The sequence below is a fragment of the Canis lupus genome, chromosome 20 (genome assembly GCF_003254725.2).
Source record: "Canis lupus dingo isolate Sandy chromosome 20, ASM325472v2, whole genome shotgun sequence".
Taxonomy (NCBI): domain Eukaryota; kingdom Metazoa; phylum Chordata; class Mammalia; order Carnivora; family Canidae; genus Canis; species Canis lupus.
This window is the reverse complement of record NC_064262.1, coordinates 40,909,592-40,924,784: the sequence shown is the minus strand read 5'-3', so window position 1 is coordinate 40,924,784 and position 15,193 is coordinate 40,909,592. Positions and strand designations below refer to the sequence as shown.

At 48.8% G+C, this 15,193-nt stretch overlaps 1 protein-coding gene and 1 long non-coding RNA gene across 4 annotated transcripts; one reads left to right on the top strand and one right to left on the bottom strand.

Moving 5' to 3' along the window:
- Window positions 1-2,081: 2,081 nt before the first annotated feature.
- CCDC51 (coiled-coil domain containing 51) lies at window positions 2,082-10,598 on the bottom strand. 3 transcript variants are annotated; one of them, XM_025455729.3, is made up of 5 exons: window positions 10,491-10,586; window positions 6,849-8,577; window positions 4,766-5,085; window positions 3,617-3,781; window positions 2,082-3,073 (listed from the first exon to the last, which is right to left on the bottom strand). In XM_025455729.3, exons 3-5 carry the CDS (start codon window positions 5,075-5,077, stop codon window positions 2,318-2,320), a joined length of 1,233 nt encoding a protein of 410 aa, XP_025311514.2. In that variant the 5' UTR covers window positions 5,078-5,085; window positions 6,849-8,577; window positions 10,491-10,586; the 3' UTR covers window positions 2,082-2,317. The 3 variants fall into 3 exon arrangements, with proteins under 3 accessions (XP_025311514.2, XP_025311513.2, XP_025311516.2); XM_025455728.3 differs by lacking the exon at window positions 6,849-8,577 and having other exon boundaries at window positions 10,491-10,598; XM_025455731.3 differs by lacking the exons at window positions 4,766-5,085; window positions 6,849-8,577 and having other exon boundaries at window positions 10,491-10,583.
- A 12-nt stretch (window positions 10,599-10,610) lies between these two features.
- Window positions 10,611-13,317, top strand: LOC112665743 (uncharacterized). Its single transcript, XR_003140546.3, has 4 exons — window positions 10,611-10,725; window positions 10,805-10,860; window positions 10,943-11,030; window positions 13,107-13,317. It is a non-coding gene; the product is annotated as an uncharacterized LOC112665743 (long non-coding RNA).
- Window positions 13,318-15,193: the final 1,876 nt, after the last annotated feature.

The window sequence follows — 15,193 nt, the reverse complement described above, 5'->3', positions numbered from 1 at the left end:
GCAGTGCGAGAGGAGCACAGGCTCTGGGGTTGGGCCTGGGTTTGTGCCACCACTAAGCCAAGTAACCTGACCCCCACCCCCACACACGCCTGTTTGCTCACTGGCAAGTGGAGGTGATACCACACCTAGCCGGCTGTTAAAGGAGGGCACACGGGCTGCGAAGAGCACAAGCAAGGGCACATTTCCTTCTTTTCCTCCCAGGCCTGTACCTGGCCCCACCCTAAGCCGGGAAGCCTTGGGCAAGTCTGGACTCCCTCTCACTGGCAAATACCTGGGCTTTCCTAGGGAGGAACTGCTGAGCAGAGGCCCAGTTGTGCCCTCTGCCGGGCCCTTTGCACACAACCTGGCGAGCTCACTGCAAACTCAGGAGGAGCCAGCACCTGGCCTATCCATTACGACTATTGCAGGATTTGGCTCAAGACCATTGGGATAGCCTCCTGGGAGGCAAATCTGTCACACACAAATCAACCTGGAAGCCCCCAGAGGTTCCACAGGCTAGGGAGAGCCTCAACCAGAAGGTTCAGGTCACCAACACTGGCTACTGTCCAAAAAGCCAACACCACGGGCACTCTTTTGCCACCTGTCATCCTCCCTTCCCATCAAGCATCTGCCTTGGCTCTCATTTACCCAACTCTGCCTTCCAATTTCTCTCTCACCAGCTTCTCAGATCACTCCCTTTCCTTCAACCCCCTTTCTATTACCTGGGTTGGCATGGCCCTGCCTCCCCAGTTCCCTTATTCCTGGCTTCCGTCATTAGAGAAACCAGGCCCTCCACCTCATTTTCTAACTTATGCTCCACCACTCCTCCACACCCACCACCCACCTCAGCCCAGTTGGCTCTCTTGCCTGCGCAGCCTGTGTGGACCCTGTGGGCCTCTCCCACATGTCTGGAATCCTCCCCTCCTCAAACTCATTCACTCAAGTGCACACTCTTTAGGACCTACCTCATCCCAAAGAGGGACACAGGACTTCCAAACCCCACAGTTCCCCTCATCTGTACACAGATGTGGCATCTCGTACCCCATCAGGAGGGTGAACATCCCACACCATCCTGAGGAACCATTACACAAAGAAACAAGGTCAAAAATAGAGTGACCAATGACCAAGGAACCAGGCACCCAGATCACAGAACCCATGGGACCACACTTGGACTGTGAACACAGCCCAAGCCTGATAACAGGCTCCAAGGAGAGAGGGCATCTCATGGGAAACCCTACTGGCTCCACAGGCCCCTGCTGAGAGTGGGTTCTACACAGGCCCAGGCAAACAAGTCCCAGCCCACAGAAGCCCCTCCCCACAGATCCTACATACCTCCACATGCTCTCAGAGGAGTGGCTTTTCCAGACCCGCAGAGAGTACAGAGTGCTCCTGGCTGTTCCTGTTTACTCAAGGACATACCAGGCCACTCATGGCCATTTACTCAGGAGGTCAAAGGTTGCTGTTCTCTGAAAAAGGAAATCCCTTTCCAGGCAGTCCACCCCAGGATCCCCCACTGCACCTCTCACCTCTGGGAGGCCCCTCCCCATCATTGCCATTTACTTTACACTGTTGATGGGATGAGCTTTGCCCCTGCCTGTACAGGCTGTCCTTAGTCTGTGTATGGAAGGACACCTAACTCTAGGGGCATACTAAGGCTGCCCAAAGCTCTCTGCACAGGGACCCAATCTCTATAATTACATCCCCAGCAATATTTATCAACCATTCCCCTGATCCTTCTTCCCTGCTCTCTTCTGATCATCCCTCCAGTGTTAGAACCAGAAGGTTCTCCCCACCCTGGCAGAAAAAGTAACAAGGCAGAAACAAGGCAGTCACTATGGTCAGTAGTGTGCAGGCTAGGTTCCACTCACTGGAACTCCCTGGCTATCTGACATGAGACGGAGAGTCAGGCAAGCAAAGGCCAGGCCAGGCAATCCAAACAAAAACCCAGGCCTCAAGGGGAAGTACATCCAACATGGTCCTGAACTGAGGACAAGACCAAGAGGAGTGAGAAACTAAAGGGGGCGATGATAACCATAATTCTAGGTCCAACCCTCAAGTCCCAAATCTCAGTCTTCAACAAGAAAAACTCTGATGTAAATTACTTTAAGTAACACAAACCCAAAGATATTTTAATTGGACATCAGCACAAAGTTTTGATAATTAATGTAAATGAGTATTTTCTAAAAAGCAAAGTATGCCTACCAGTGAGCCACACAGACGGTGCTCAGCCTCAGGCTGAGGCTGGGTGCACCCCAAAGGCTCACTTCATTGTTGGGATTCTCTAACTAAATCCATATCCACACCTATACCCTCAGACCCTTTGGAGGAGGGTCAGGGGCTAACTGGGCCTGAACAGCATGTAGAGTATAGGTAGTGTAGCCACAAATGTCATAGAGGTGACCAGCGTGCTGTAGATGGTGTTCCTGTTGACCTGGGCTTCTAGCCTCTGCTCCATGTCCGACAGTGCCAGGATCATGCTCCCCTGTTCCAGCAAGGAGCCAGGCAGAGCCCCATTTGCTTGCTCCACCAGGCCTGGATGTGCTGCAGCCTTTGCAAGCTGAACCACCTCAGCTGTTTGGCTGAAAGTCTTTTCCAAGCCATCAAGTCGCTCTCGTAAACCCTCTAGACAGGAATGGACCTGCCTGGAATGGCTGAGCTGCTCCTTCAAAGCAGCTGAAAGGACATCAGTGTCTCTGTCTCGGGTGGGAGAAGTACCTGCCTGGGCTCCAGAGCTCTGCCTGGGCCCAGCTTGTACCAGGCCCCTTAGGTCCACCATGAGGTCGTGGAGGTCCCTCTGCTGGAGGGAGTAGGAGGATGCCTGTTCTCGGATGGCCTCCTGGAGGCTAGCAGGACCCTTCTGTGCCTCTAAAAGCAATGCCTTCAGCTCCTGCAGCCGGACACGGTTCACGTAGGTGGAGCCAGCAACACCAATCAGGGCCCCCAGGACTGACCCAATGAGGGACCAGTTCTTGGTCCTCTCAGCTCGAGTGCGCTCCTTCTCATGACTTTCTCGCACAGCTGCAGAGAAGAGGGAGAACTTCTCTCGCTCAGAGTCTTCAGCATGCTGATAGGTTGCCCGAAGCCTCTTCTCCTCCTGCAAAGGCAAAGCTGCATTACACAGCAGCAATGTGGCCCTGCAGCTGCAGCCACCAGCAGATGTCCCTGGGGCTCAGCCTCCTCACACCTGGCAAAGCCTACGTGCTCCATTAACCCGCTGAATGAATGAAGGCAGAGTATGCCCAGTCAGGACAGGGAGCAAAGGAATTGGGGGGGTCAAGATGAGCTGTACTACCTTCTACCCAAGCATTTCTGGGTCTGCTCAGACATGCACTAATGACTACAGAATTAATCCATCAAAGGGAAGTATCTGGCCCTCTCTGGGCCAGTACCCTCTCCATGAAGCTCCTTCCTCAGCAATCTGGGACTCAGATCATATTGCCCTGGACTGCTGACCTCCATACAACAGGAGGAAGTGGGTGGATAGGCTCTGGAAGCCTGGGGCCCAGTGTACCTTCTGGTTTACCTCCTCACCAGATCTCTGACCACCAGCCAGTGATGGTTCCCAACTTGCCTTTCCCTGACCAGGTGGGCTAAGGTCCCTGTCCAGTGAGAAAGGGCTGTCTCATGAGGTGCCTACCTGCAGCATTCGGTGCTCCAGCGTAGCCAGTTCTAGGTATTGGTTATCCTCTCTGGAGATGCGGTCCAAGCGGTCCCTCACCTCCTTCAGCTTGGCCTGGTGAACTTCCAAGTCTTCTCGAGCCTCTCGGACAAGCCCTCGAGCCACCATAAATACTTTCTCTGCCTACAGAGAGAACAATGGAGGCAGTCTGCCTTTCCCTTCAAAGCCCACACAGGTTCAGCTCCATTCCCAACGAGGCTGTGGCTAAGGTGAGTGCAGTGTCAGTGCAAAGAGTGGAAAAGATTCCCTCAGACACAAAATCCGGGCAATCCTCAAAGTGCAGCCCCAGGCCGCACCCATCAGAACCATCAGATTTATCCATTCAGGTAGAAATAATTTGCCCCTGAGAAACTGAGAAACTGGGAAATAGCTAATGCTATATACAAAACCCAGCCAATTCTAGTCTGATACAAACCACAAAGAGGAACCAAGGTTCCTAAGCTGTTTCACATTACCTTAGCTACATCTCAAAACAATGCCACCAGAGGTATTGCTATGGCCTCCATTTTACAGACCCAGAAAGGGCAGCTCAGCCAAGATCACCACCTCCAAGGGGAGAGATGGCACTGTGCCTCAAAATCCCCCTCTGAACCCCAGGTTCTTGCCACCTCACCAGCCTGGTCTGCGCTAGGCAGGAGTAGGAAAAGAGATGACAGACTGCATTGCCGTTGCCACCAAAGGCTTCACAGCCACGGGCAGCTCTTTCTACCGCACCTATGATGCTGTCCTAGCCCTGTGCCTCTACCTTCACAGGGGCTATTTTAATTATACTCGGGACTTTGAGGACACTCTAAGACTCTCACCAACCCCAAAGGGTCAATGTAGGAAGTGTTCACTGGCCTAACACAATGGACTGCTCAGTACACAGAAACCTGTTCTCAGGTAGGTGGGCACAGTTACACAGAGATCATCACCCCAGTACTACCAAATCCAGACTATCACATGAGAAATGAGTCAGATCCCTCTGCTAATAGTATTTGTTCAAGAAAAGGCAAATCTGGGCATGGCTTCCCAGCATCATGTGGCTACTGAATATTTGGCAGGAGCATCCAGGCCACATTTCCCAACTCAGAAGGCAGGGCCAACCACCCCGACTTCCCTCCTCACCTCAGTCACGTTTCCCTGGGCCTCTCGAACCTCATTGAGTCCAACAAACTCTTCATATCTGTCCCACCAAGTTGTGGCTGTGGAGGACGCTCGCTGCCGAATGTCGTGCCCCAGGGCTCTTCCCAGAGCTGTGAGGCGATGATACAGCCCCAGGGCCACCTCCTGAGGTCTTTTCTCTCTGGGCTGGCTAGGGCCTGGGCTGCAGAGAGTCCTGGTCATAAAGAGGTCCCTTCCAAGGAGGCCCCTCCGCACCAACACGTGGGGTACACCCACGATGTGCTGCATGGTAAACGCGGTGCTGTGCCCTGTCATCAGGAGACCTGTTGGGGTGGGGGTGGGGAATGCCAGACAAATCAGCGCAGAGCTGAGAAAAGCTGGGCATAAGTCAGGTTTTAAGGTCTAGGGACAGTTCTGAACTAATTCCCATGAAGAAGTCCAGACTGAGCGCTACCCTGCTATGCCTGGAGACTGCAGCCGCTGTAGTCAGACTTCCCCTGGATGCCCCCAGACAGCTCAGGGAAGAACATATTTAGGGGACCATGCCTTGGGTGCCTGGGTGGCTCAGTGGTTGAGCATCTGCCTTTGGCTCAGGGCGTGATCCTGGAGTCCTGGGACTGACTCCACATCAGGATCCAAGCAGGGAGCCTACTTCTCCCTCTGCCTATGTCTCTGTCTCTCTGTGTCTCTCATGAATAAATAAAATCTTTAAAAAAAAAGAAAGACAGAAAGACCATGCCTTCCACCTCCCTCCACAATGCCACCAGACCTTCCCATTCCACCTTTCCCATGTCCCCCAGGTCTCTTGGGACTTGGATGAGAATCCTGGTACCAGGTTTTCTGACAACATCAAAGAAAATTCTCAAACTTGAGTTGTGCCCATGCTGACAAAGCCCCACAAAGATTCATAAAAACTCCTGGGGAAATCAGGAGTGGAACCAAGGCAACCTTGGGGAAAGATTTCTGTAAGAGACCATCAGAACCAACTGCCTGGACTCTGAGGGCTGCTGCAGCACTGAGGAAGCAGTTATACGTATATTTAAGGCCAAAGGTCGTTTATGTCCCAAGGCAGAAAATTCCCTCCTCAGCTGTCCTCTGAGAAGACAATCACAGGAGAAAAAGGAAACAAAACGTCCAGATCTCTTTACAGAGGACGGCTTTTCTTAGATTCACACGAGCACCTCTCCTCTGCGCTCTGAGCCTAGACTGTCCAGGCTCCTAGTCCCATCTCGAGATCTTCTGACCTTCCATAAGCTTCCAACCACCGACCCCGTTGGCACCCCCCCAGCCTCTCCAACCTTAGTCATGCTCTACAGGTTAGGTTTCTTTAATCTTTCCCTTTTCAACCTTGCTTTGATGCTTGGGCCACAACACCACCCACTTCTTGTTACCTAAACAGCACAAGGAGACTGCTATTACCCAGTCAGACCTTGTCTGAGCCCAAGATCAGCAGGGACTCTGAGGACCCCAAGATAGGGCCAGTGACCATGCTCCCGGCAAACCTGGGCCAGCACTCCCTCCTCTGGCCAACCTCCCTACACTCCCCCACATACACACAAGCCCTCAAGTACTGACTCTGGCTGTCAGAGTGACACCTGGTGGCCAAATAACCAGGCCAGAGAGAAAAGCAGAGGGAGCTGGGGACAGGAAGCCTGACTGGAGGAGTTCTGGTGATGAAGAAAGGGGCTTCTGGATATAATAGAGCCCATCTTAGAGCATCCCCACCTCCTCCCCCTTATGCTGTGCTTGGAGAAGCTCAGACCCTCTAGGAAACAAAGTTGGTTGGGCAGGGACCTGCCTCCTGCCCAAAGTGGGTCCGAGCTGAGAGCCACAGAGGGGAACATTTCTATAACACTGGTTCCAAGCTGGTCCCACACCTGAACTCCAGGGCCCCATTCATAAGCCCAAGAAGGCATACAATATCTGTAACCCAGGGATCAAGCTAGCTTCCCAGGTCTCAATGTCAGCACCCATTGCACTGAACTGTGACCCCACAACAATCCTACAGGTGTACACTGCATCAAAGCAAAGCACACAGACTTGCAGCCCAGCCAATGACAGCCCTCTCCTTTTCAGAAACACTCACCAGAAAAGTGTCCGCCTTGGCTGTCATTACTTCCTCAGCCCTCATTCTATCTTGATCCCACTCCACCACAAGGTTGCTCTCCTGGAGGCCCCGCAAAACTTCCACCTTGCTAGATCCAGCAGATGCTTCTCAGATTTCTTCTCCAAATCTCTGCAGCTTTCACCACCCTTTTCTTTGAAGTCACTTTCCAATCTTGGCTTCCTCCCACCTTCTCAGCCTCCTTCCCCAGCTCCTCCTCTATTAGCCAACCACTCTTGGAAGCCAAGAAGGTCACCCATCCCTGGCAGTGACAACAGCATCCTCCCCAGTCCTTGCTTCCTCCCTGCCATTCGGAGCCATTCTTCACAACCCAAGGCTCTATCAACTCATCATTTTGCATTCCTTGGTTCAGAACCCTCGACAGCTCCCATCTCGCTGCCACAAACACCAGGCCCGCCAGTGGTCAACAAGGCCGGGTCCCCTGGACCGTCATCCCTTTCCTCTTCTCTGCCCCTATCCCCCACTATAGGCACCCAAACATGTGAAGCCAACCCTGCTACTTCCTCCACCTGGACCACTCTTCCTCTGCAGCTCCAGTCAGCTCATCCTGACAGAATTCTATGTCTTAGCTCGGTCTTGGCTCATGGCAAGGCCTTTCTTGACCATCCCTTCCTGGGCCATCAGCTTTATTTTTCTCCATCAGGCACATATTTGCCTTCTTTACATTGCCAGACCCCTCACCAGAACACAAGCTTAGTGACAACAGACTTTGCTGTGTGAAGAAATGACTCAGGTTGTTTCTCTATTCCAGTCCCTCCTCTCAACCACCCAGCTCCCACTCAGCCTGACTCTCAGCCCCTCATCACTCAAACATCTCACAAGCCGTTGGTCAGCACAGGGCAAGTGTTCCTGGCAGAGGGGGCAAAGTAGAGATGCACTCGGGGCCATCCACAACCTGAAAGGCAGCGAGTGCAGCTATAAAACAGCAGAAGGAAGGAGAGAGGACAGAAGAGAGGTGGAAGAGGTAAACAGAGACCATATTAAGATGGTCTTGAGGGCCACATTCAGAACCCTGCCCCTCCAAATCCATTCTCTCATTCTATCCTGATGATCATCTCCTATCAACTTTCCATCCCATGAACCTCCATCACTTGTACCTCTTCCTCACTCACAGCTTGCTTCATTTTTCCCTAAGAAAATATTTAAAAATTGGAAGACAACTTCTATAAACTCCTATCATACCTTCCTGCCTGCCAGTATCTGTCCAATTTCCACATTCTCTCTTGTTCTTCAGAATGAAGAATTCATGCTCTAGGAAGCCCAAGCTGTGCCCCAGGTCCCTTTGCTCTCCCCACCTGACACTGCTCACTAATTGATCAGACATCCCTCCAGCAACATCCCCACTTCTCTGCCCCTCTGTACAGCCAAACTCTTTGACAGATTGTCTGTACTCGCGGTCTCCAGTTCCTCTTCTTTCATTCTCTCTTGAACCCTCTCTGATCTGGCCCTCACAACCACAATGCCATCGGAAATGCTCTTGTCCAGGTCACTTCCACATTGCTAAATCCAGTTCTCAGTCCTCCCCTTACTTGCCCTATCAGTAGCCTATGCCTTGTGCTACCTCCTTCAAATGCCTTCTACACTTGGCTTCCAGTTCCCATTCATCTCCTGAACCTCTCTCCACATAGAGGGCTGCAGGGCAAGGTCCTTAGACTTCTTTCTTATTCAGCTCCATGGCTTTAAAAGACATCTACAGAAATGTTATAAAATTAATTATACTGATGGTTGAACAACACTGGAAATATACTAAAAACGCTGAGTTGTACACATTACATAAGTGAATTGTATGGTATGTAAATTGTTATCTCAATAAAACTATTACTTTTTTTTAAAGATTTTATTTATTTATTCACAAGACACACACACACACACACACACACACACCCAGAAGCAGAGACACAGGCAGAGGGAAAAGCAGGCTCCATGCAGGGAGCCCGATGTGGGACTCGATCCTGGGACTCCAGGATCACGCTCTGGGCCGTAGGCAAACGCTCAACCGCTGAGTCACCCAGGTGTCCCAGAACCATTACTTTAAAAAACAATCAACTACACTCTGATTTTTCTAGCCCAGCCCTCTCCCATAGATTCCAGATTCATTTACCCAACTGCTCAATCCACATATCTGGTTAGAAGATTAATGGGGATCTTAACCTCACTCCCCTACTTGCCTTTTCCATCTTGGTTGATGGAAACTGCAAGTCCAAATCAGACCAAAACCCTCAAATTATCCCTGACTCCTTGGTTTCTCTTCCATCTCATATCCAATTCATCACCAAATGCTACTTCCTTTCTAAAACTAAAATCCCTCCTTCTCTTACCCCTGCCACTGCTACCACCTGGTCCCAATGACTAATATCTATTACCATAAGAGCCTTCTGACCAGGTCTCCATGCTTTTACTCTAACCACTACAGCTATGGTCAACAAAGCAGCCAGTGGTCCTTTCAAAACACAGGCCTGGGATCCCTGGGTGGCTCAGCGGTTTAGCGCTTGCCTTCCGTGCTCAGGGCGTGGTCCTGGAGTCCCGGGATGGAGTCCTGCATCGGACTTCCTGGGTGGAGCCTGCTTCTCTCTCTCTGTGTCTCTCATGAATAAATAAATAAAATCTTAAAAAACAAAAAAACAAGCCAAACCATGTCTCTCTCTGCAATGATTCCTCATTTCTCACAATGTAAAAAGCCAAATTTTTTTCCATGGTCTACAGGGCATCCCTGTCCTGGCTCTCATTCTTTTCTCACCTCATCTTCCACTAGCATACCCTTCTCACTCTGCTCCAATCATATGGACCTTCCTCCCAACACAGCTTTGTTGACATACAAATGATTCATATCACTGTGTAAGTATAAGATACACAACATGATGATTTGATACACTCGATACATATATACATGTATATGTTACTAAACATTTACCACAATAAAGCTAGCTAACTCATCGTTCAGGTAATTACCATGAATGGACTTTCTTGATGTTGTTGGAACACACTAGGCTATCCCCACAGCCGGACCTTCACACCAGCTACTGGCTATTTGCATTGCTTCTTTCCTTATCTTTTCCAGGTCCTGCTCAAGTGTCACTGTCATGCATTTCCATCCCAGTCACTTTGCTTTCTTTTTCTCCAAGCACGTATCCCATGACCTGCGATGTGTATTTCACTTATGTACTTTGCTAATGGGGTATCTCACCCACCAGAATGTCAGCTCTGCCTGCGCAGGCATTGTTTTGTTCACGGCCGCCTCAGTGCCTGTAATACTCTGTATATAGTATATACTCAACAAGAATGGATTAAATGAATAAACAGAATTTTGCAAAAAGTCACAGCCCGGCTTTATAAAATCCAGATTCCTTCCAGTGGCCTCCGAAACTTTAGGACCAGGTGATCTAGCCCTGGTCCATATTTCTGTCACCTCCTTCACATCTCCCTTGACCCATGCGCGCTTTCCTGGGTTCCAGGAACGCGTAGAACTTCAAGGCCTCTGCACACGCGCCCTTCTCTCTACCTTCAGTGCTTTCCCCATGCACGGTCCCAGGCATAGCGCCTTCCGGTTAAGCACCCCTCCTGGCTTCCGGACGCTCCCCTGGCAAGCCGACCCTCCCCTCGTACCTGGCGCCCCAGCGCAGAAGCCGCAACCCAAACCGAGCGCCCGCCACTCAGTAGATCTCTGACCCCTTAACGCCCGCCCCCAGAGCTGCTTCCGGCAGCGCGAGCGCAACTTCCTGACTAGCAGCCAATCAGAGGCCCCGCGTGGAGGTATAGGCGCAGGGGGTGGGAAGGAGAGCTCCGCTTCCGGTGGCAGGGTCTGGGGAAGGGTCGGCAGGCGCCATGTCCGGCCGCGAAGGTGAGTGTTTGCGGTTGATGGGGCTTAGAGGGACAGGACCCCGCGGGGACTGAATTGAGCATGCTTGTGTCCCCCACAGGTGGCAAGAAAAAGCCCCTGAAGCAGCCCAAGAAACAGGCCAAGGAGATGGACGAGGTGAGGGCGAGCGCGGAGGCGTGGGCGGGTGCGGAGGGACTGGGAAATCTGCCTGGAGTGAACCCAGTCTGCCTCTCCCTAGGAAGATAAGGCATTCAAGCAGAAACAGAAGGAGGAGCAGAAGAAACTCGAGGAACTAAAAGCAAAGGCCGCGGGGAAGGGACCTCTGGGTAAGTGAGGGCCAAGTAGAGCGCTCAAGCCGGGCAAGCGTTCTGAGCATCAATCTGGTCCTGGGTGAGGTCCGGGTCCTCGCGTCCGCTACGGCTGACTGCCCCCCTCGCCAGGCTTGGATTCGCCCCAGCGGGAAGGGGCGGCAGTCAAAGCAACTCGGAAATGAAGTCTCTTTCGTCCCGGACAGCCTTCTTTAGGGAAGCGGCAGAAATGGGAAACACCGAAATTCCTGTATTTTATGCACAAATTCGTAGAGTTGAGTTTTCCAAATATAGTCCACTATTTCTTGCTCCAAGTTCGTATTTCAGTGCTGCTTTTTTGCTCATAACATTTCTCTACTTAACCACTCGTATTGCTAACTCCAGTAAACTAGTTTGCATCCTGTCTTCACTTCTGGGTGCGCCTAGACTAAAAGATAAAGTCCAGTCTTCTTTTTTTTTTTTTTTTTTTTTTTTTAATTTTTATTTATTTATGATAGTCACAGAGAGAGAGAGAGAGGCGCAGAGACACAGGCAGAGGGAGAAGCAGGCTCCCTGCACCGGGAGCCTGATGTGGGATTCGATCCCGGGTCTACCAGGATCGCGCCCTGGGCCAAAGGCAGGCGCCAAACCACTGCGCCACCCAGGGATCCCAAGTCCAGTCTTCTTAATGTGCTATTGCGATATATGCTGTTTTAATCTAATCCACCATTCTGCCTCTTTTCTTTATGTAGGAAGAGTTGGTTTCATACCAAAAGATTTCTCAAGCCCAACAGCCCGAATACTTTTCTGTGCTTCTTAGATGCTATTTACATTTATCAAACTAATGAACAATTTCTTCTAGTTATTTGTGCCCACCCTGTGGGATCACTGTGAGCCACACTGGGGCTGGTAGAGGCTGGGATGGTGGGAGGGTCATCCAGGGCTTCCCAAGACTTTTATCTCACTGGGTTTGATTTGATTCACAGTCCTGAGATTCTAGTTATTCAGATTCCCTTTTGGATCGTAAGGTATTTTGTACCTTCCTTTAATCTGTGATTGTGTATAGGGACAAGGTCAATCTTTAGGGAAATCCTGTATTACTTGTTTTTCATTGAAGATTTCATTAAGATTCTTTTTCATTTATATTCAATTAATTTACATATATTAGTTTCAGAAGTAGAGATCAGTGATTCATCAGTCTTAATATAACACCTAGTGCTCGTTACATCAAGTGCCCTCCTTAATGTCCACCACCCAGTTACACCATCTCCCCACACTCCTCCCCTCCAGCAACCCTGTTTGTTGCCTATGATTAAGAGTCCCTTATGGTTTGTCCCCCTCTCTGATTTCATCTTGTTTTGTTTTTTCCTCTCTTCCCTTCTGATCCTGTTTTATTAAATCCCACATATGAATAAAATCATATGGTAATGGTCTTTCTCTGATGGACTTATTTCACTTAGCATAATATCCTCTAGTTCCATCCATGTCATTGCAAATGGCAAGATTTCATTTTTTTGATGGTGGAGTAGTACTCCATTGTATATATACTACAGGTCTCATTTTTTAAAGGTTTATTTTGTTAAGACATAGAAGATCTTTATTACTGTGTTAGACATATTTAATTTTGTAACTATTAAGTTATCTACTATGTGCCACATATATGGTCAAATGTAAATTGAATAAAATAAAGATAATGAGTCCTTCACACCCCGGGATCATTAATATGATATGATGTGGCAGTTGAGAATGTGGTCTTGGATGTCAGACTACCCATGGTGGAATCTTGGCTTTGTCACAGACCAGTTTATAACTTTAAACAACACCTATCGCTAAGACTTCATTATCTGTAAAATGGGTTGATGAGAGGATGAGGATTAAATGAGCCAGTATATAAAATACTTAGCTGTAGATTTAGGCCCGTGCACAGCCAGTATTCATGCTCATGCCTCATCTTCATCCAAATACTACCCAGAATGGACTGTTGGTAAAGCTCTGTGCATGTTTGTATAAAAAGAAATGTCAAGCACAAGAACTGACATATGCATATCAGGCCCCTGGCACTATACCATAAGGAGTATATTTTTCTTTAGCTGAGACGCTTTTTTCCTTTTGCAGCCACAGGTGGAATTAAGAAATCTGGCAAAAAGTAAGCTGTTCCTTGTGCCTGAGGCAGTGATGATCCTTAATTCCATTCCTGCTTAAACATCTGGATTCCCTATCATAGCATCTGTTGCCACCTATAGCTGGGATGAAGTGTTGTCTTAGATCCTGTTGTACATTAAGAATAAACTTTTGTAAAAAAAATATAATAAAAGAATCAATCATACAGTGGCTCATATTCTCTTTATTTCTCGTCACTCAGTCATTTCTACCTTAGTTATGAGGTCAGAGTAAACCTAGCCCAGAATCCTGCCAACATGTGCTCTTCAGTCTTTGTTCTGTACTGAACTGTCACCTGGAATTAAACAAATTCATTGTATACCTGATGGAATATATTACATGAGGCTAATGAAAGAGTCTGTACATTGGGGGCTAAAAGGTCTCTATTAAGACCTCCACATTGCCATTTGTTGTAAATGGAATTGTTCATCTTTCATGCCAGGAATCCATTAAGTGCATGCTGCATGTGTACCAAAGAGCAATTCCTGTTGTCAAGGAATTTGTTATGGGAGAGGAGCAACATTAATACATCCTATATGCATTATAAAGGGAATAAAAAAACAGGAAAGGAGAGGGATTCCTGAAAGTTTCTTTTTTTTTAATAAATTTATTTTTTAATGGTGTTCAATTTACCAACATACAGAAGAACACCCAGTGCTCATCCTGTCAAGTGCCCCCCCCCAGTGCCCGTCACCCATTCACCCCCACCCCCCGCCCTCCTCCCCTTCCACCACCCCTAGTTCGTTTCCCGGAGTTAGGAGTCTTTATGTTCTGTCTCCATTTCTGTTATTTCCCACACATTTCTTCTCCCTTCCCTTATATTCCCTTTCACTATTATTTATATTCCCCAAATGAATGAGAACATATGTTTGTCCTTCTCCAATTGACTTACTTCACTCAGCCTGAAAGTTTCTAAGAACCAAGCTTACTCTGAAACCCCCCAGGTCTGCATTTACTCTAGGGCTTCAAAAAGGCCCTTGCTAGGTTCCCATGTCTTTTTTTTTTTTTTTTTTTTTTTGGTTCCCATGTCTTCTATCACATTCAACCCATCAGCAAAATTCAATCTGGCATCTGGATACCTCCTCCAATATCATTCCCATCCCGCATCCTGACCTAAAATCCCTCACCTGGATTATTGCAACCACATCCACATTTATCTTCCTGCCCCCTACCCTTGCTCTGTAAGGTATAACCTTCACTCAGGATGTGGTGTTCTTGCTAAACCATGAAGTTAGGGGATCCCTGGGTGGCGCAGCGGTTTGGCGCCTGCCTTTGGCCCAGGGTGCGATCCTGGAGATCCGGGATCGAATCCCACGTCAGGCTCCCGGTGCATGGAGCCTGCTTCTCCCTCTGTCTATGTCTCTGCCTCTCTCTCTCTGTGTGACTATCATAAATAAATAAAAATTTAAAAAAATAAAAAAAAATAAACCATGAAGTTATACTTTGTCTCTACTTGGCTCAGAATTCTTCAGTGGCTTCCTAGGACAAAAACTAGAGTCCCCACAATGACCAGTCAGGCCCTAAGGAATTTGGATGCCACTCCCTGCTGATAGTCCGGATTCATCCCCTGATTATCTTGAGCCATAATGGTCTACATTCCAAGCAAGCTGTTTTTACCAACTCCTCCATCTGCCTGTCACTTTTCTGTGTACTGGAGATGACCTCCTTTCCCTTAGAGAATTCAAACATTACAGTGGTGAGCTCTTCCCTTACCACTGTATATAAAGTTGTAGTCCCACTTGTCTGTTACCCTTTTCTCTCTCTCTCTCTCTCTCTCTCTCTCTCTCTCTCTCTATATATATATATATATATATATATATATATATATATATATATATATATATTTAAGATTTTATTTATTCATGAGAAACAGAGAGGCAGAGGGAGAAGCAGGCTCCATGCAGGGAGCCCAACGTGGGAGTTGATTCCGGGTCTCTAGGATCAGGCCCTGGGCTGAAGGTGGCGCTAAAACGCTGAGCCACCTGGGCTGCCCATACAATCCTATTTCTTTACAAGGCCAGAGACCTGCAGCAATGAAGACT

Coding starts and splice junctions, on each gene's coding strand:
- CCDC51 (XM_025455728.3), bottom strand. CDS start 5,077: ATGACAGGGCACAGCACCGCGTTTACCATGCAGCACATCGTGGGTGTA. Junction 3,782..4,765: donor CCCAGGGAAACGTGACTGAG/GTGAGGAGGGAA, acceptor TTCTCTCTGTAG/GCAGAGAAAGTATTTATGGT. Junction 3,074..3,616: donor TGGAGCACCGAATGCTGCAG/GTAGGCACCTCA, acceptor TTGCCTTTGCAG/GAGGAGAAGAGGCTTCGGGC.